The sequence below is a fragment of the Cololabis saira genome, chromosome 4 (genome assembly GCF_033807715.1).
Source record: "Cololabis saira isolate AMF1-May2022 chromosome 4, fColSai1.1, whole genome shotgun sequence".
In the NCBI taxonomy this organism is placed as follows: domain Eukaryota; kingdom Metazoa; phylum Chordata; class Actinopteri; order Beloniformes; family Belonidae; genus Cololabis; species Cololabis saira.
This window is the reverse complement of record NC_084590.1, coordinates 27,217,325-27,239,156: the sequence shown is the minus strand read 5'-3', so window position 1 is coordinate 27,239,156 and position 21,832 is coordinate 27,217,325. Positions and strand designations below refer to the sequence as shown.

At 40.5% G+C, this 21,832-nt stretch overlaps 1 protein-coding gene across 1 annotated transcript; it reads right to left on the bottom strand.

The window, feature by feature from the left end:
• Nucleotides 1-512: 512 nt before the first annotated feature.
• Nucleotides 513-21,598, bottom strand: abhd15a (abhydrolase domain containing 15a). The gene is made up of 3 exons (XM_061719285.1): nt 20,822-21,598; nt 9,547-9,899; nt 513-2,541 (listed from the first exon to the last, which is right to left on the bottom strand). The coding sequence occupies exons 1-3, from the start codon at nt 21,287-21,289 to the stop codon at nt 1,884-1,886; spliced, it is 1,479 nt and encodes a 492-aa protein (XP_061575269.1). The 5' UTR covers nt 21,290-21,598; the 3' UTR covers nt 513-1,883.
• Nucleotides 21,599-21,832: the final 234 nt, after the last annotated feature.

Sequence of the window (21,832 nt, the reverse complement as noted above, 5' to 3'; positions counted from 1 at the left end):
GAAATGATAAAAGTAAGCTGCAGAAAGAAAATCAAATATAATAGATGACAATGATGCTGTTGAAGCAAATGTGGTTGTAAATATATCAAACTGTGTCAAATTTGAGACTATTTAATCACTAAATGTGTGTCATGTTTGGCACTAGAAGACCGTATCCGTCTGTAATAATCTAATATTTGATTCTCCTCAGTTAGAAGTCGTCATTTATCATCCTCTCAGGAGAACATCACAACTGCATCCTATCTTGTACATTATTATGTTGTTTCTTTCTAAATGAATGGTTCATAGTTCACATCAATTGACGACAACAACACTCTCTCACACACACATTGAGTAACACAGACACACGTTTCTCTTCCTGTTAATATAATACTATCTTCCTGTCAGAGTCAGGAAGACAGTCAGAGTCCCCCACATCCCAAATAAACACCAACATCGAATCTCGAAACACGGAAAAAATGCTGTAATAATAGGGGGAATCCTTAAAAAAAAAAAAAAAGAAAAAGATTTATTTATGGTTTATTATCACCAAGTAACATTGCCATGTGAAGGTTTTTTTAAATGTATGTTTGTATTCTTAATATTTAATTAAATTTTGTTGTGTTTTTAACGTGCATCAACACGACAATGGACGTATGTATTTGGGTGGCTGGACAGAGAGCCATAACAATGACGTCACCATTAAACTGGTCTACAGTTTCGAGCGCAGACGAGTGTTTGAATCCTTCCATTAAAAAAAAGAAAAACCCACAATTTTCACTGAGATAACTTGAAACTAACTAAATCAATAAATATATTTAAAAAGAAAAAATACTTTACTTAGCATAGCCTAATAGAAATCACATTGCTTTTGAATTGTAGTTCAAGATAATTATTTATAAAGAAAATGGCTTATGAAACGGAATTAACGGAGTTAATGGACCGTCAAGGTAATCGCTGCAATCAATGGCCATCTATAACGCTCAATGAGACCCCTGCACCTGTCGACGGGTAAATTGCCCCACTGCACAATCAAACTGCTCCAGTTGTGTCAGGTTTGAAGGGTTTTTCTACACATCTTCTTTCACATTAGGTACAGTCTTCTTTTCTTTGAATGCTTAATTTTTGCATCTATGAACATAGTGGTGATATGACTTGCCGGAAATCCACAGTTTGCCTGCTTTTTTCCAAAGGACATTCTTCAAGATGCATTATTGCTTGTCAGTCAATCTGTAAGTTGCTTTGGGCTATTTGCTTACCATTCGTAATATACATCTCTTCAGCTTGTCATCAGTTTCCCTCTTGGAACCACATCCAGGCAGGTTGGATACAGCCCTCTGGACTCTTTAACTGATGAATGAAATTTGCAACTGTAGTTTCATGAAGCTGCTTAGGAGATGGTCTTATAGCCAATACCTTACATACTTGCTTGTATTTCTGATCTCAGATAACTTTCTCTTCTTTTTCTTTTTTAATGACTCAGCTGAACCACAATTCAAAAGCATTATCTGTCAATTTTCCCTAAAACATTTATTATTACTTTTGTCGGTTTCAAGTTGTTCCATTGACTGTTTTGGGTTTGTTTTTTCAATAAAAAAAAAAAAAAAAAAAGTACTTGTAATGTATCAAGAACAGACACAGAAACAGACCTACACACTGGTGGACATAAGAAGAGAGAAGGTCTCAGGTGTTTTTGTGAGGAAAGAATTGCAGTCCACAACATTTTTTTTTTTTTTTTACCTTGTCTGCACACATATTAATGGTTGATACCATGCCGGTAAAAACCTAAGGCATATATATGTGCATTATTACTATATTTAATATATATACGCATACATACGCATACATACGCATACATATACACACACAAGCCCAGTGAGTTTTTTTTTTAAATTAAACTTCACTCATCGTGTGTAGGACCTCTGCCAATTGTAAATGGCATGAATATTGTGGGAGCAGGCCGGCACTCGCTTACACGTGCTAATACTGCGGTGGCGGAAAGCCTTCCCCGCTGCCCCTCCCCCCAGCCCTCTTCTCCTTGCAGCGATCTGCTTTGCTCTTTCTTCTGCACTGAAGAAGTCTGTGGTGGCCCTGAAGAACTCCAGAACAACTCTGTGGCTCCAGTTGGCAGCGCGGCTCTGCGTCACACTGTTTGAAGCAGCCACAGAGCTGACTGCACCCGACGCACCGGCGGTACTCTCTGACTGGGTGGAGAAACCACAGTGACCTCCATGGTCAGTCAGAAGGAGGAAAAAGTGTGGGTTTGTCTCAAAGAGTTCCAAGGGTATTGTAGACTGGGTGTCTCCGCGGACGGGATCGTCCTTTGCGCACACGCTCAGAACAGGAATAGCCACTTCGTCCACATCTCTTAGGGGCTCATTGCGTTCCCAGTAAGCGTCCCAAGCACCTGAATTATTACTGCTACTGCTGGTCCCTGTGGGGGCTGCTGGTGTAGAGCCCATGTGTCCGGTTTGACAAAACAATGCCTCCTCCACACCACGCAAGGAACAGCTGGAAAACAGGACATCTGTATGCAGGGTCTCAGCCAGCGCAGTCCTGTACCTACAAATCAAAGACAACAGGTAAAAAACAGGAAAATCACGTTTCCAGACCAGCACAAATCCCATATCCCCTAATGGCCTTGATTTGACAAATTTCACGATGTCTCTTAGGATCAATAGCTGGACAACAGGCATACTATCTGTTGCTATGGTAACATAATCATTCCCCCAATTCTATCCACTTCCCTGGTAAACAGTTATATGTGAGGACTTGCATCTAGTTTCTTTCATAAATATATATATATATATATATATATATATATATATATATATATATATATACACACAGTATATATATATATATATCCATCCATCCATCCATCCATTATCTATACCCGCTTTATCCCTTCGAACCGGGGACCTTCTTGCTGTGAGGCAACAGTGCTAACCACTAAGCCACCGTGCTGCCCTATATATATATATATATATATATATATATATATATATATATATATATATATATATATATATATATATATATATATATATATATATATATATATATATATATATATGCATGTATGCATGCATGTATATATGTATGTAGATGTTTCTTTCTAAAGTAGATTTTCCAAGGGTACATGGGACATTAGGCACCAACCTCATGAAGCTATGATTTCATCATTTTCTTGATGCTATTTGATGTGTTCCACTGAGTAAAGTGAAAGAAAAGAGGGAGCCCTTTTCTCTTTGTACCAAACTCATTCCAACCACTTTAAATAATGTAACATGCTTCAAAGGTATGCAGGTACTTTTAAGTGTGATTGCTTCCAGAATACCACTGTAGACTATTCAATTAGATTTTTCTTTTTAATAATTGCCAAGAACAACTTGTGTGTGACTTGATTTGTGACTTGCTTCGAACACTAGAGGTGGTCTTGCAGAACTCATTCACAGTAATTAATCGGAAGAGAAAGCTGGACTGTAGAGGTCCTCTTGCCAGTACATGAGTTTCGTCACCTCACAGGGAGGAGGGACGAGGCATGAACCCGCTGACCAGCAGGGGCTTTTCTGCGTGGAGTTTACATTTTCTTCCTTTGTCTGTGTGTGTGTGGCTTCTCCCTGTTTGCTCCTATTTTCTTATAAATATATGTTAGGTTCATTAGTAAATGTAAGCATAAAACAGTTTTTTTTTCACTAAGTTAACCCTGTGATATACTTGCTTTAGATGTCTCTTGCTTTTAACACAATCCCTGATGTCATTTAATGTCTCTATTTCACAAATGTGTGTAATCCCAGGACAGTTGGCAAACATCACAGCCACACGTTCTTCAACCCAGGTCCTCAGGACCCAGCTCCCTGAATGTTTTAGTTGTTCCATGTTCCAACACACCTTGTTCCTCAATTTAATAGGTCATTGACAGATATGTGCAGACCTTACTAACAGGTTGAGGCCGATCCATTCCTTTGAATGTCCTGTTTTGGAGTGGATAAACCTCTAAAACATGCAGGGCACCTTCAGGACCTGGGTTAAAGTACGCTACCATAGACTGTATAAGAATATTGGACAAACCCTTCTCTGACATCACCCATAGGTTTCTGAAGAGTGGTTTTGAAGCCCTATTGTGAGAGCTCTGGTCATCTTGAGTCGGTTAAGTCTTTATTCACAGCTCAGTAGTCAAGATCATTGAAAGTGCAAAGTGGCTAAAGTGTTGACAGCTAGCGGTTTAACACCATAGACTGCAATACAACTGTCAGTCATAAAAGAAGAAAAACACCCCCATTAAAGATACATTTGGAAGTTTAACATATTCATTCAACCTACAAAATGTTCAGACTGTTATTTCTGCTGTAAGAGATGTTTTAAAATAGTTGAATGAAAATTACTCCCTTTTGGAGCCCCTAGTGGTCCTTCATGCAACTACAAGTTCTTGTACTTCTGCATTGGCTTCACTCCCAACTCCCTCACTTTCCAACTGCAACATGCTATTTGAAAATGTATTAACAGATTTTGTGCTATGTCACCCATAATGGGTTAGTTTGAACAAGCACCGGTGGGCAACAGTACGTTTACATGCAGCAGTTCGGGTTTCTGATCGTATAAGACATCGTTCTGACTTTTAAACCGCATGTAAACACCTGAACCCCATCTACTTCGGACCTATGTCGGACATTTAGTAATCGGGTTGCAACACCTAGATAACCCGTTCGCAGCCGGAATGTTAACGCCATGTATACGGGGGATCGGATATTGCAGTCTGCGCATGCTCGAGAATTTCCTCTGGGGGGCATTCACCCGGAAACGAAAGGAGGACAGAGTCACACCGGAGCAGATCAAAATAACCGTGAGTTGCTAAAACTTGTTGCCTTTGTTCAAAGAATGTGTTGTTCTGTATGTTCTGTAATGTTATGCACGTCGCTCTAAACGTGCCCCAAAAGTCACCAAATTTTGCATGCAAGCCAGGCCTGGCGAAAAATTCGATATTTAATGGTTTGCATTAATGGGCGTGGCAAAATGGCTCAACAGCACCCCCTAGAAAACTTTGTGCCTCAAGCCCCACAATACGGTTTGACATACATGCATGAAAATCGGTACACACCTGTATCATGTCGCAACTTAAAGAAAAGTATCTTGGCGCCATGGCCGAAACCGAACAGGAAGTCGGCCATTTTGAATTAATCGTGTCATTTTGGCAAAATGTATGCCATTCCTTCGACCGTTAATACGGCCCGAACTGTAACGTGCACCCAGGTGTGTTATACATCAAAATGTGCGTCTCCATCCTGCAAGAACGCGCATTACTTTTCTCTTTCAAAAGCGCTACCGTGGCAACGCTAGACGCCAAAAAGCGCGCCCACCCTTCATCTGATTGGTTCAGACAGAAAAAACTTTGTGCCTCAAGCCCCACAATACGGTTTGACGTACATGAACGAAAATCGGTACACACCTGTATCATGTTGCAACTTAAAGAAAAGTCTCTTGGCGACATGGCCGAAGCCGAACAGGAAGTCGGCCATTTTGAACATTTTGAATTAATCGCGTAATTTTGGCACAATTTATGCCATTCCTTCGGCAGTTAATACGGCCCGAACCGTAACGTGCACCCAGGTGTGTTATACATCAAAATATGCGTTTCCATCCTGCGACTACGCGCATTAATTTTCTCTTTCAAAAGTGTTACCGTGGCGACCGTAGACACAAAAAAAGCGCGCCCCCCCTTCATCTGATTCCATATCTGGTCCATATTTGATAGTTCCTCAAAAGTCACCAAATTTTGCATGCAAGCCAGGCCTGGCGATAAATTTGATATTTCATGGTTTGCATGAATGGGCGTGGCCTAACGGCTCAACAGCACCCCCTAGAATACTTTTCTCTGCCATAACTTTTGAATGGTTTGACATAAGGACTCGTGGGTGGTGTCATCGGACTCGGTTTTGAGTCCTTGACCATAATTGGTGAAAATTAGTCCCGCCCCTTCTTCTGATTGGTCGATATTTCATAGTCCCTATTGTCTGCCATAATTTTTGAATGGTTTGACTAGGGATGGGAATTGATAAGATTTTTTCGATTCCGATTCTCTTATCGATTCTGCTTATCGATTCGATTCTTTATCGATTCTCTTATCGATTCTCATTTGGAAAAAAGGAGAAGAAACAATTTTAGTATCAACTTTGTTTTAATAAAACAAAGTTGATACTAAAATTGTTTCAATTTCTTTGTTTCTCCTATCTTTTTTGTTCAAAGATATAAAACTTTTATATCTTTGAACAAAAAAAATATAATGAGGTCTTAAGATGCCCCCAGCCTTGGGCTCCTCGATGGTGCCAGGGGGTCCCCACAAAATGATTTGTAATATACAGTAAAATATGTATTTAATATAAAATAATAATAATAAAATAAATATTCTTCTGTAGAAATTAACGAAAAACAACAAATTATTTTGTAGCAATTACACAAGTATGTCCAGTAACATGTTCAACACCACAAACTTAGTCACTGCTGGTGACATTCATCTATTCTGGCCTGATACTCTTCCCTGCCTTGATGAAAGGAGCATCTAGCGGTAGAAGCTCTTTAACTTCTCCATAGATGAGCTGACGAGCTGCACCTGTGTCAGGAGCTCCGCTGTCCGCCGGAGCGCGCAGCTCTTCAAAAGCATGAATTATGGTTCCGCGTTAAATCGACGCAGAGCCTACGGCGTAGGGTACGCGGCGACGCGCGCCGTACGGTGCGTGTTGCCGCGTACCCTACGCCGTAGGCACTGCGTTGGTGTAAGGCGGGACCATAAATCAGCCTTACCACACGCCGGCTGACTCCGCGCTCCCAGCGGATCAGCCGGCTGAGTCCTAACAGTTTCCCCCCTTTGTTGAAATGTCCACATTGCAAGAATTGTCGCCCTGTTGTCATCCTTTTTGGTAAAATGTAACCAAACTTTCCAGCATTTGTGCCGCTTTTTCCCCGTGTTTTCCTGCTGGGCGCGAATGCGCACGGTGCGCCACGTGCTTGGTGACGTCATTCGTGCCGACTGGAATCGATAAGGGAATCGTTTGGGAAAAAGGCAAACGATTCCAAGGAATTGAAACACTGGGAACCGGTTCTCAACAAGAACAACAAGAACCGGGGGACGGTGGCCAGGAGTGCGAGGGCCCGTTCATCGCTGCTTGCAGCTTTAATTGTTATTGTGTTTGACGGGGTATAAGATGACCTACAATCTAAAATATGAATATTTTAAATTAAAGGTCGTAATGTTATAAGGGCAGGTGAAACTCAGGCAGGCTAATTAATTGGCGGAATTATTGATTAGCAACCATTTAATTCAATAAAGGACTATATATATATATATACAGGGCTGCACATAATTATTTTGGTCTGGTGCTCAGAGGAGCCCCTGGATATGTGACTTGGGGCTCCAAAAACGCGGTGACCCGTCTCGCCGGATCGATAAAAGAGGGATGCAGGAATAAGTTATAGGCAAAACGATATTTATTCACGTATAAAGATGAATTAACAAATTATGGTGCGTGTTAGTCTGTAGAGTCAGTATAAAAGTTACAGTTTTTATCGGCCAGATTGGGATGCTCATGGCATATTTTGCACATAGAAATAAAGGACGCGCCGATTTCAGCAGCGCAGGAGCCAAAAAAAAAGCCCCAAAACTTCTAAACTGCATAAAAATGTCTTTATTTTATATGAAAAAACATGTTCTTTAATAGCATTGAACTTGCATGACTGTACAGACAGCCAACCATATAGCAGCTGAAATAGCCTCCTATGCTATGTATGTCCACATCAGCCAAGGTGTAGAATATTGCTTTAGGTGAAGAATATGGTGTAAAAGTTAACTTATTTCAATAATTCAACTAGAATTTTGTGTAAAAGTTAATTTATTTCAATAATTCAATTAGAATTTGGTGTAAAAGTTAACTTATTTCAATAATTCAATTAGAATTTGGTGTAAAAGTTAACTTATTTCAATAGTCAACTAGAATATGGTGTAAAAGTTAACTTATTTCAATAATTCAATTAGAATTTGGTGTAAAAGTTAACTTATTTCAATAATTCAATTAGAATTTGGTGTAAAAGTTAACTTATTTCAATAGTCAACTAGAATATGGTGTAAAAGTTAACTTATTTCAATAATTCAATTAGAATTTGGTGTAAAAGTTAACTTATTTCAATAGTCAACTAGAATATGGTGTAAAAGTTAATCTATTTCAATAATTCAACTTAAAAGGTGAAACTAATATATTACCTAGTCTTATTACATGCAAAGCAAGATATATTGAACCTTTATTTGTTATAATTTTGATGATGGAATTGTTTATTGATTTCATAAAATATTCTCTAATTTATTTTTTATTTGGGGTTTTCATAAACTTTGAGCCATAAACAGAGCAGCGTCTTGCTGGTGCAGGCACGCTGCTGCTGCACGCAGTGACGGACGCTGGCTGATTTATGGTTCCGCGTTGCACCAACGCAGAGCTTACGGGGTAGGATACGCGGGAGCGCGAACGTACGGTGCGCGTCGCCGCGTAACATCTTGCAGCCACTTCTTGGCGAACACACGTTTTCTGTTTCTATCCACGGGTAGTGGTTCAGTTTGGCGTCTCTTTGTAGTTGGTGGCGGTGGAACGCCAAAATAATTACTTAATGGCGCTTGCTTCTTGGACATTTTGACGAGACGTGTCGGGGTTTGTTCAGTAAAGCTGATCCTTACCTCTCTTCCTCCCCACCCACCGCCGCCACGAGCATGGAGGGGGAGTAAGGACGCGCTCTGATTGGCCAGTACCAACTTTGAGTGGCAGTTCTGTGGAAAAGCTCTCCCAATAGATTTTTTTAATATTAGTATTCTGGTCTGGCCACAACCAATAATATGAGCCCCAGCTGTTGGTACGCAAAAGCGCTTCCCAGCACAAGATTGACAGCGCACTGAGGATTTTGACGGCGCATGCGCTCTGGCGGCCCACTTATGTGCAGCCCTGTATATATATATATATATATATATATATATATCACTTCCACAATGTATTTATTTTTTATTTGCAAAACACCTACAGTGCAACAGTCCTCTTTCCCTAATAACGACACAATTGTCCAGTAGAAAACTTGTGACTTGTTTCCACTCAAGTCAAGTCTCCCGTTTTGGCTGAAAAACTACAGTGTTTTACCCCTCTTTCCCGCCGTCCTGCCGTATTAGTATTTAAAGTAAAATCTCTGTGATAAAAATGGGGAAAGTATTGACAGGTGGCACTTGTCAGTCAATGACAAGTCTCTTTTGATTCAAAAACACTTTAATAGGAGTGGCCATTGTTGAATAAGAACTCAAGTTAATTACTTACACCTGGGAAAGAAGCAATATCTGCGGTAAACAGCAAGTTGCTACATGAAAAAAAAATTAGCATCCAGGTGTTTAGGCAGCCCACAAACTACCTGCAGCTGCAACAGCTGAACTCGTTTTTTTAGCATTTAGTGCACCTATGATAGCTATGAAACTGGTTATTATTGCAATTAAGCCCGTCATACTATAAATATATAACTGACTCAGGATAGCCTGTTACCGCTTACCTGCTAAGACTTATCTTCTGGTATAGTGCCAGCACCCACTGCAGGGGCCAACAAAGCCCGCTCTCAAACCAGGTCTGGCAGCGGAACATGGGTGACAGGCAGGCGGCTGCCGTCACGTAGCTTGATGACCCACACTCCCCCAGGTAAGACAGGAGGAGGCCCGAGCCGGAGCTCTCACTCACTGCATACAGCCTTCCTGCCGGCTGGCGGTAGCGAATGTAGCGTACAGCCTCGCAAAGATCCGTGGGGTCGCCAAACTGCTGCAGTTTGAGTGTGGTGAGCGGAGTGCCATTTTGACTACGACGATTGAAAACCGCTGGCAGGTAGCCATGGGATAGTGCCATTTCACACATCTGTGGAGAAAAGAAGCAGCAATGAATGGATAAAAGGATAGACATGTGTCTCAAAATGTGAAATTTAGTTAATCTATAAAGGACACAAGGATTAAATGGAGTGGCAACACAGCTGTGTAAGAAAGTTGGTGACGGACTTGAGAAAACAGTCAGAGTTAAAAGAGTATTAAAGCTCTTCAATTTAGTCAATGCTCTATCAAAGCGGTTCACACTATGACTAAAGAGTGTGTCAGACATCATTTCATTAAGGAAAAATATTTTTTCTTTTTTTCACTAATTTTAGGAGAGGAAAAACCTCAGAGTAAAACATCATGTGCTTAAATGAGTGCCAAAGATGTTTTCTCTCTGTGACTCTTGTTTTACACATGAATGCTGATTCATAAGAAGTTAATCCCCACAGTACCTAGAGGTTGTTATGAGTAAAGATGATGTCACCCAGCCTTCATGTGGAGAATGCCTGAGCATTTGTGGCAGCTCTCTGACCGTGCGTGGGGCTTGATGAAGGCCCGTATTATGCACAGTCTCAGCTGAGAAGATGTGTGTGCATCCCGGAGAAAGCTCTGTCAGGAGACGTCCTTGAACAAGGCCGTGAGTCGATACGGCACGGAAAGGGTATGAATATGGAAATGTGACGTAACTTTTCCCGCAGGACGTTTGCCCTTTCAGTCAGCTGCACTAAAAGAAATTTAGCTTTTGGACTATTTTTTTGTTGAATTTTGATAACATATGGCAGCAAGACAAATTCTGGCCTGTGGAACAATAGTTGGTGAACAAATATGACATGGTGCATACCTAAAGAAGCAATGATTTTTTTTCTTTTATTGATTGAAATAGAAAAACATTTTCTTGAATGCAAATTATTATGTTGTTTTATATTATATGCCACTGTCATTATTGTGTGTATGGTTGTTGTACAGTGGGGCAAAAAAGTATTTAGTCAGACACAAGTTGTGCAAGTTCTCCCACTTAAAAAGATGAGAGAGGCCTGTAATTTTGATCACAGGTATATCTCAACTATGAGAGACAAAATGAAAAAAAAAAAAAAAAACAGAAAATTACGTCTGATTATAAAGAATTTATTTGCAAATTATAGTGGAAAATAAGTATTTGATCAATAATTTAAGTATTTAATGTTCATCTCAATACTTTGTTATATACCCTTTGTTGGCAATGACAGAGGTCAAACGTTTTCTGTAAGTTTTCACACAGCGTTTCTGGTATTTTGGTCCGTTCCTCCATGCAGATCTCCTCTAGAGCAGTGATGTTTTGGGGCTGTCGCTGGGCAACACAGACTTTCAACTCCCTCCAAAGATTTTCTATGGGGTTGAGATCTGGAGACTGGCTAGGCCACTCCAGGACCTTGAAATGTTTCTTACGAAGCGGCTTCTTCATTGCCCGGGCGATGTGTTTGGGATCATTGTCATGCTGAAAGACCCAGCCACGTTTCATCTTCAATGCCCTTGCTGATGGAAGGAGGTTTTCACTCAAAATCTCACGATACATGGCCCCATTCATTCTTTCCCTTACACAGATCAGCCGTCCTGGTCCCTTTGCAGAAAAACATGCCCAAAGCATGATGTTTCCACCCCCATGCTTCACAGTAGGTTTGGTGTTCTTTGGATGCAACTCAGCTTTCTTTCTCCTCCAAACACGACAAGTTGTGTTTCTACCAAAAAGTTCTATTTTGGTTTCATTTGACCATATAACATTCTCCCAATCCTCTTCTGCATCATCCAAATGCTCTCTAGCAAGTGTTACTGATGGTTCCTTTGTTACTTTGGTCCCAGCTCTCTGCAGGTCATTCACTAAGTCCCCCGTGTGGTTCTGGGATTTTTACTCACCGTTCTTGTGATAATTTTTACCCCATGGGGTGAGATCTTGCGTGGAGCCCCAGATCCAGGGAGATTATCAGTGTCTTGTATGTCTTCCATTTTCTAAAATTGCTCCCACAGTTGATTTCTTCACACCAAGCTGCTTACCTATTGCAGATTCAGTCTTTCCAGCCTGATGCAGGTCTACAATTTAGTTCCTCTCATCCTTTGACAACTCTTTAGTCTTGGCCATAGTGGAGTTTGGAGTGTGACTGTTTGAGGTTGTGGACAGGTGTCTTTTATACTGATAACCAGTTAAAACAGGTGCCATTAATACAGGTAACGAGTGGAGGACAGAGGAGCCTCTTAAAGAAGAAGTTACAGGTCTGTGAAAGCCAGAAATCTTGCTTGTTTGTAGGTGACCAAATACTTATTTTACCAAGGAATTTACCAATGTATTCAGTAAAAATCCTATAATGTGATTTCCTGGATTCTTTCCCCCCATTCTGTCTCTCATAGATGAAGTTACCTATGATGAAAATTACAGGCCTCTCTCATCTTTTTAAGTGGGAGAACTGACTAAATACCTTTTTGCCCCACAGTATGTATGCATATAAAGAATAATTTACATAATTTTTGACCTGACATTGTTTTTGGGTTAGTTGATAGAAACACACTATTCACCGTAGATAGATTACATTTATATTTTGCATGTATATAGTCAGTCGTCTTTCAGAGGAATAAACAAAATGCAAAATGCTCTGGTCAGATAAAACAAGATAAAACAGAATGCATCACGTTACTGTTTTTTACTCACAAGAATAAAATATGTCTGTTATTTTAGCCAGACTATACTTTAACTCCCTCACCTCACACTTAAGGCGGCGCAACTGCATCTCAACTGCATCTCAACTGCATCCCCCACATGTACAGAAGAAGTTCAAACTGGGGTTGAAATTGCTGCAGTTTGAATCTATATTTTAAGCAGCTGAGTTGGCTTACTGTCAGATCTTTCCCTGATGATACATGATGCTTGGTTAAGATCAAATATTTGAGTTATATCCAAATAATGTTGAATATATACTGTTTATTTTATTATACGATGTCCCCTTAAAGTCTGACTGAGGTTTCTGCAGATGTTTACAAGCTAGGAAACATATTCTTTAGTTTAGTTCTGGAAAGGTGATACAGTTTTGCCTCAGAGCAAAAGACAAAGGGTAAGTAAATATCCAAATAACACTGAAATGCTCCTCCAGCTCTGATCCGGGCTCTGACTGTCAGCATTAAAATAAATCTCCTGTGACCGCAAAAAGAGAAAGTACTTCTAAATATATATGTTTTATTGCAAGAAACAAAAAGGAGTGGATTTATCTGCATGTCAAACAGCAGTTTGTGATAAATGTTGGGTCTGTGGTATATCCTTTACACACAAACCCTATTTCAGCTTTGACATGAGTTACATTTTGCTCTAAATGTGCAGAAATCTCACAGGAATGCAGAAGAGGAGGCTGACTCCCCGCATTAAATATTTATCAGATAAAAAAGACTGCAGTAGCATTAACCAATATCTGCTTGCCAGTATGAAATGAACGGCCTTATGAGATACATGATGAAACATCATTAGTTTCTACTTGTGTGAGGCTTTGAATCCCTGTGATTCGAGCGGAAGACACATATGAATATGAATCGTCTTAGAGTTAAGCTCATTTTCCAAAGACAGTGAGCTACATGAATAAATATTTTACAGTCTCGACACCTACAGCAGCACTGGCACAACGAGTGAGGAGTTACAATCACACCCAGGTGGTGTTTTTGGTTGCGGCGGCAGCACGGTTCCTGGTCATGAAAGATGACTGAATCTGCAGACGTTGTGGAAACCTTATTATATCATCAAATCCAAAATATCTCCAGTAGCTAACGACCGAGTACAGTATGAATTTACGGACCCACCTAAAGGGAACCTCCACTTATTACTGCTTTTTATATTGTTAAAAGAAAAATAAATCTTGGTTTTAAATCCAATTTCCGCACACTGGGGTCTTACAGCAGACAGGATAAAAACCAAACTACTGTGGCTGGAGCCATTTTCTGGCAGAGCTGTTTAGATGTCAGCTTGGTGACAAATTCCTTCGGCTGGGACTCCATCAGACAAAACCCCCTTACAGGACGGGCTCTGCAGCCCAGCTTTCCCTTCAACTCAGAGTGAATATTGTGAATGACTTCTGCAAGACCACCTCTGTTGTTTTAAAGCACGTCACAAATCGAGTTCAATTAGGCTGATGTTTGATTAAAGGCCTTTTACAGGCAGCGAAGCATCTCACTGAAAATCCTGTCCCCTGTTACGGTCAAAAATGTACATTTATCGACGTTGAACCATCACAGGTTCATGTACAGGCAATCCATGATCATTTTAGAAATAAAGACTTTATGTTCACACTGGATGTCAAGAAGATTTTTGCAACATCAGAAGAAAAACCTATTTTGCCACGTTCCAAGTGATTAGTTTGGATAGGCAGGTTTGAAGTGTGTCGGATGTCAGATATGGCCACCCTTCCATTACAGTTCTGATGCTAAACTTAAACTCTAAACGTTGATAAAACTCAACTTTGAGCTCCCATTTGCATGCTTGTTATGAGACAAAAGCATGTTTTTCTGCTCTCACGACAAGTTCTTTCAAAACAACAGATCATGTACAAGTTATTTTTTACTCAAAATGTTAAAAATTTAACAAAAAAACTCCAGATTCCATTCCATTCCATTAGGTGGAAGCGTTGATTCTTGCAGCAAGGAGACCATTACATACAGATAGTAATCCAAAGGCTTATCTAACGTACATCAGGACTACAAAAAACAGAATAACAGGAGCGCTGCTGGTGTCCCCAGAATCACCGGTGCTCTTGCAATGGGTGCAACAGTGAACTCAAAAGAAAAAATGCAGGCACTCTGGTGGCTTGAAAAAAGTTAAAAAACCTTAATGTTGACTGGGTTACATCTAACAAACACCAACGCGTGTCGGCACCCATGATTTACGTTATACTGCTACACTGTGTAACTTATTAACAGTCAATTTATTTAGTTTGATTGTTCAGGAAGCAGAATATCTGGGTGCTCCTGCCAGCGCCTCCTTCAGGCCTGGAGGAGCACTGCATAGACCTGAGGAGCCACAGCTGAACTGAATCCCCTATAATTATGGATGGTTTTTGTCTCTTGTCTCCATACACCCTGATGAAGGCGCAAGCCGACACGCGTTGGTATTTTTTAGATGTAACCCAGTCAAAATAAAGTTTTTTTTTTACTTTTTTCAAGCCACCAGAGTGCCTGCATTTTTTCTTTTGCGTACATCAGGACTCTCCTTAAAGCTTGTCACAGACAAAGACAGCTCAATAGTATTAGTTTGTATTAGTCACACTATACAATTATTTGTTGTCCAATCAGAATTTCATCACGGTGGCGATAAGAACTCCAGCATGCCATTTGTTTCCTCTGACAAGATAAACGCTCAGGTAGGGAAAAGATAAAATAAAATCATGAGTTGAACATGTTTCTAAAACGAATCCTGATCATATACACTATGTAGGACACAAAGGACCAGTTATCCACACAAGGAACTTAAACCATCATAATTGGGTTACAAAAAGTGAAATAACAAATCTTTGCAAAAGGATATCACCAAACAATATTCATTTTTCTATCAGTCTGTAATACGCCGTTGTAAGGCAAGGACCTTATGCCGACCATGTTGGAAGCATTTCTTTTGTCCACAGATTCACAGAGCAGCGGTGGATTCATCCTTTCCAAACATTAAAACTCATTTGGGTCCAATTTAATGTTCTAAAATAATGAATAAATATATTCAACGTGTAATTAAAAAGGCCTAAAATGCAACATTTTTCAAGCTATAGTCGTGTGCCTCTATGTAAACTTTTGGAAGATGAGATAAATAGAAGTGTTGTCCCGATCAATCGGCCACCGGATCGATCGGGCCCGATCACGTCATTTTCAAAAGATCGGGATTGGCCAAAAATGTATCGGGACATACTGTTATGGCCCGGCCATAACAATATGTCCCGAACCGGGAGCGCGGAGTCGCCGGAGCGGCCAGAAGAGCCGGACGGCTCGCTCTGAGCCGCAGCTGCAGCTCACAGCGGCTCCAGGCGAGTTTGTCTTATTTGTTTTCTTGTTGCTCTGTGCCTGTGTTTTAACATATATTAATTATTAAATCGTTTTTTTTAATTGTATCTAACAATACAGACAGTTGATGTGTGTTTATTATAAGATTTTGGGCAGCGCCGGTGGCTGAAGAGACGTTTGTGCTGGAGGGGAAGAAGCGTGGCTAACAGAAAGCTAACAACAGCTAGGCTACGCTCAGATAAACGGTCTGAAAGTTTTAAAAACAAAGAAAAGCTGTCTGAGAAAAGTGACTGTAGTGTTATGTAAATGATTATCCGTCACTCGTAAATCGTCTTTTGGTCCACTTTATTGACTCGGTAACAACACAACGGATGACGGACTGCTATTTTGCGGGGCCGGTGTTACGGTCTAAACCGTCCGTACCACTCTTGGTTCCTACGCTCCGCGTAACATTACAACACAGTGACAGAAAACTATAACAGCCGCGATGAAAAGCTGCTGCTATTCATTTCATGCTGTTAAGAATTCTGCACCAAGGTTAAGCAAAATTGTATTTTAATTTTCTTATTGATTGTGAGTTTGACTGGATGTCATTAAACTTTTGAACCTAGTAGGTAAACTACCTCCTTTTGAAGTGAAATTGATTTATTTTGTTATTGCACTATTCTGCACTTTTTGTTTTAGTTTACAATTTCATCTCTCTACATTTTGGGGCACCAGTGTTGATAAGCTTTGTTTGGATCCAATGACGCAGTCAGTGAAAAAAAAAAAATATGTCCATGTTGGAGGGAATGGACAGTACATTTTTTTACTTAATTTACTTTACTTTTTTTTACTTTACCTTTTTACTAATGTATCTGATCGGGACTTGCATGGTTCTTGCATGAAGAGAGTGGTCTTAAGTATAAAAGACACAGCAGAAGCCTGTCACTCTGTATTTGGTGTACATTTTACAGTGAAATCCAAACAGTAACACTGTTGACATTGTGTAGGTCCATAAACTACAAAAAAAAACATGTGTCACAGCACTTCAAAGAGATTAATATTATTTATGGGAATTTACTGTAAACTTTGCAGTACAGTTGGCAAACAGTTGAGCATCTTGGGAAGGTGGAAGCACACACACGCACACACGCACACACGCACACACGCACACACGCACACACGCACACACGCACACACACACACACACACACACACACACACACACACACACGAATCAGGAGTATTTTTATTTATGAACAAGTGAGCACGTGCTTACGGAGCGACTGCTAATGATCTGGAACTGCTTCACAATGTTTATCTGCACGCTAAAGCTTTCCTGCTGCATTGATTTTTTTTTTGTGTTTAGGGAAAACAACAGCATGCCATGCAGAGTAGAGGTACGTCATTGTTGTTTTTGTGAAATAAAGTTTAACAGACAAAAATTGGCACAATGATTGACTGATTTATTAGTTGTCCAGTCAACATTTCATCACGGTGGCGATAAGAACCCCAGCATGCCATTTGTTTCCTTAGCCAAGATGAACGCTCAAATAGGGGAAATAAATAAATAAATAAATAAATAAATAAATGTGCTTTCTAAATTTTGTATTACTGGTTAAATAATGCATCAAAAACTGATGCACAGTTGTGTAAAACAGATATCTACACCGACAAAGGAAACGGTCTAAAAATTGCATAAATATGTTTATCTTATATGCTTTCAAACTCTTACCTAAATTTGAAACTGTTGACTGTTGCAACCAACATCTGCAGGCCATCGTGTGAAAGAAGATCGACTATAACAGATTGCGAGAAACCAAGGAGTATAGGAAAACTGGTTGTAAAAAATATAAATCGTTAAAGAATAGGTGTGTCATTCATTAATTCATAAATTTCTGAAATGGGCTTGTGCTAAATGGGGAATGACAGGAACCACAAGCCTTGAGGCATCCACATAATTTTCTATCTTTCTTCTCTGCCACAGATATGTGTTCAGATGCTCAAGCAAACACAAGCTCTCAATGCACTCATACTGTAACCAGTTTGAATTAGGCGTTTCTGTCCTGTTTTCTTCTGACACTTCCACCTCTTGCCTTCTCTAGTCATCACCTGTTCCTAAGTTTTTATTAAATCAATTCAAGATGACATTATTCACTCCGGTTTAATACCAAACACATTTTCTTTTGTAAATTTGTTATTGCACAGCTGTTATTTCTGACACAGTGCTGATGGCGGGCTGGTGACCGATTTGCACACGGAGGGTAAAAGCATGAAATGAAGCATGACGCCAGGTGTCCTGAACGGTGAGAGAATCAGCACGTATTCATGGCGCAGTGATGCACTTCCAGGCTCAACAAGTCAAGCGATGCTTTGTAATCCCTCACTCAATTACCTCTGTCAGTCCACAGTTGAAAGTGTGGTGCTGCTGCTGTTTTTTTCCTATTTTACTGCTCTGCTCTTTTCCTCCAAATGAGCTCGCCTTGGCTAAACATCAAAAGGTTGTACTTGCCCAAATGGCAATCGTTGATTTGCATTTGGATCTTCCAGAGTCTCTTTTAAACCAGTGAAATCTTTCTGCTTTGACTATCTGACACTTTTTTCCAAAGGGAGCACGTCTGAGCAAGTGTTAAAACTGACAAGTTTTGAATTAGAAAATTGCTCTGGTGCCTTGAATTCTCCTTAATTTATTTTTCATACGGTATATACTATTCAGCTATGAAAATGGCTGTATTGATGAAGAGCTTAATTCTAAGGCACTCTTGTTCTTGTTGATTTATCAAATTAATGAGATCCATGTTTATTTCCATATATCCCTATATCTCTTAATAAGAAAATAAAGGAACCAGGTTATCCTAAGCTTAATTACATCAAAATCCCAATTAATGCCACTGCACACATCTGCATGAATCCTTAAAGAGTTTTGTTCTGAACATTATGAGGTGTTCATTTATGTACACAATAATGAATAATAATAATAGGCTAGATAGATAGATAGATAGATAGATAGATAGATAGATAGATAGATAGATAGATAGATAGATAGATAGATAGATAGATAGATAGATAGATAGATAGATAGATAGATAGATAGATAGATAGATAGATAGATAGATAGACAATGGTTAAAAAGATTATTTGCTGTGGTAATTCATGTCCTATTTTACATCATGCTGAGTCAAGCTGTAATAAAGAGTGTGGTTTCTGATGATTCCCAACATACATCATAAAGCCATTGTGACATTTATTGGAGAAATAATGATAAATGGCTCCATCCAGTAGCACCGTGATGCTGTAAACGTCTTTAGTGCATATTATTTACAACCTGTAACCAGTAGCAAGTCAACTGCGGGATATTTGAGGTGCTTTTTATTGCTTTTCTATTGCTGGTGTCGGAGTCTTATGTCCAATATTTGGGTTAAATGTGGCTTTGCTGGAATTCTTAATTTTTTTGTGTTTTAGCTTCTGCATAAGTAGGTTACTGTACTTGCACCCTTGTGAACTGCTTTCTTTAAAGGGGACCTATTATGAAAAACACGTTTTTTTCTTGCTTTAACATATATAAAGTGGTCTCCCCTCAGCCTGCCAACTCAGAGAAGGAGGAAAGCAACCAAATTCTGCAGTGTCTGTTCAGCCGCCCAGATGAACCATCCAGTCTGATGTGGCTTCTACGAGCCGTTCAGATTCTGCTGTTTTTCGTTACGTAACCAAAATGCAAACCACGCCCACAACTAAACACTGTGTCCTAACTGCATGCGAGTGTCCGACTATCGCGTCGCACTGCGTGACATCGGACGCTCTCTGTCCATCTCCCTCCAGCCAGCTGCCACTTTATTGAGGTTTTTGTAGTGAAATGAGGAGGTATCATAGAGATAACTTCTCATTTCAACTAACTGGATCAACCATTCCTCATCCATTGACTGTTTCCTACGGCACTTTCAACCGGCTTTCAACGCGAGCGACAGGAAGGAAATAGAAGCAGGGCATCCGACAAATGTTCAGCTCAAGACATAGCGCTGCGTTGCTCGCGGCCATTTAGGACAGTCCAATAGAAAATAAAGCAATGGAATTGATTTTTGTTGCTGACGCTCGCTCGCATCGCATGCAGTTAGGCACAGGTGGACAGTAACGGAGTAAATTTACTTGAGTACTGTACTTAAGTACATATCCAGAGGATTTGTACTTTACTTGAGTATTAGATTTCTTTGGTACTTATTACTCTTACTTGAATACATTTCCAAGACAAATATTTTTACTTTTACTCAAGTAAATTTCTAGGAAGGCTGAAAAGTACTTGTTACTTTCAGGTCTGCTCTTTTTTCTTCTTCAGGTTTTATATAACATTGTGGTTCTAAAAGCAGCACATCAGTGCAGCTGGTTTCAAAGAGTTAATTCTCAGAAACAAGAGTTAAAAGATCCTTAAATTAATTTAGAAAAAAATATAGTAATTTACTGATGTGGAAAATGAGAAATTTACTTTTACTTTTACTTTTACTTAAAGTACATTTAAAAGCATTTACTTGTGGTTACTTAAGTACCTTTAAAAGCAAGTACTTTTCTACTCTTACTCGAGTAATATTTTGACTGAGCTACTTTTACTTGTAACGGAGTAAATTTTGACCAGTAGTATTTGTACTCTTACTCAAGTACTGGGGTCGAGTACTCTGTCCACCTCTGCAGTTAGGAAACGGTAACTCCGCCGGCCGGAGCTTCCGCCATTTTTTCCCTCCCCTGCTACACGTCATTCAGGCAGCCAATCAGCACAGAGCCTCATTATCATAGCCTCCCCGCCCACTCAGAATCCCACATAGATAATGAGGTTGGAGAATGAGATGATAAAGACATGGCTCAGAGGCTGAATTTCTAATTTAAAACAATCAAAATCAAAAACAATCAAAAGCTTGTTTTTAAGACATTCAAGGCCTGTTTAAAATAGGCTAGATATTACATGCCATAATAGGTCCCCTTTAAAACCAAGGCACGAGCGGCAGAGATTACCTTCAACACATTTCTCGTAATCTTCCCGAAGGAGTTGGGGATGATGAGAAGCACCGGACTGGTGGAGTGGCTGGAAGTCCTGCGTCTCTTGTGGTAGCAGGACGGCACTGCCCAGTCCAGCGCCACCAGCCCGTCGTCGCTCAGCTGCAGGTTGTCTCGCACGAACTGCACCGCGGGGCTTTCGTACGGCCAGCACGCCTCGTACGCGCTCTGCAGGACGGCGCTGGAGCGCCACGTCCAGCCGGCGCGCTCCGGCGCGTAGCTGCGGAAGGTCCGGCAGTGTTTCTGGAGGTAGTTGGCCAGCGCGGACGGCTTGCAGACCAGCCCCGCCGCCGCGGCGTCCGCGGCGGCGGGGCTGGTCTGCAAGCCGTCCGCGGCCACGCCGGGGTCCGCGGCTGCAGGTCTGGAGCCCGGCCATAGGAACACCACCAGCATCACAACGCACAAAGCCCCCAGCCATTCCAGCATTGGCACAGATTGGGAGAGGGGAGTCAATTTAACACCAGCACGAATTACTTTTACAGTTCACTTTGAAGCGGAACTTAACATCTATAGCCTATCTATTCACATTATGAAAGGTAATAAAATAAAACAATGTTCTGCTCTTGCCTAAACTGGAAACAAAGCCGACAAGAAAGATGTTTGTCCCCCTCCAGTCTCTGCTCATTGCCTCTGTCACACAGAGCTGCTCTCAGTTCAAGCCAAGAATCCACCTCAGGGTATGATAGTCTGTCTCAGAATAAACGAAACCACTCAGGACCACTGAAGGCTTCCACCCAAAAGCTGCAAGCGTGAGAAATGTGTGATGAGCGCGTATCCGCGGGAGACGCCCCCCCCCCCTCTCGTCCATCCCCCTCCGACTGAACAGGTACTACACTGCAAAAACTCCAAATCTTACCAGGAATATTTGTCTTATTTCTAGTTAAAATGTGTCATTTTTGGTCAAGAAATCTCATTACATTTAAAACAAGAGTCATTACCAGAAAAATAACTTGTTATTTGACAATTTCC

What these genes read in the sequence shown, in the direction of transcription:
- abhd15a (XM_061719285.1), bottom strand. Translation starts at nt 21,289, where the DNA reads ATGCTGGAATGGCTGGGGGCTTTGTGCGTTGTGATGCTGGTGGTGTTC. An exon ending in TTACGAGAAATGTGTTGAAG is followed by an intron (nt 9,900 to 20,821) that starts GTAATCTCTGCC and finishes TTTTCTCCACAG; the next exon opens with ATGTGTGAAATGGCACTATC. An exon ending in CAGAAGATAAGTCTTAGCAG is followed by an intron (nt 2,542 to 9,546) that starts GTAAGCGGTAAC and finishes TTTGATTTGTAG; the next exon opens with GTACAGGACTGCGCTGGCTG.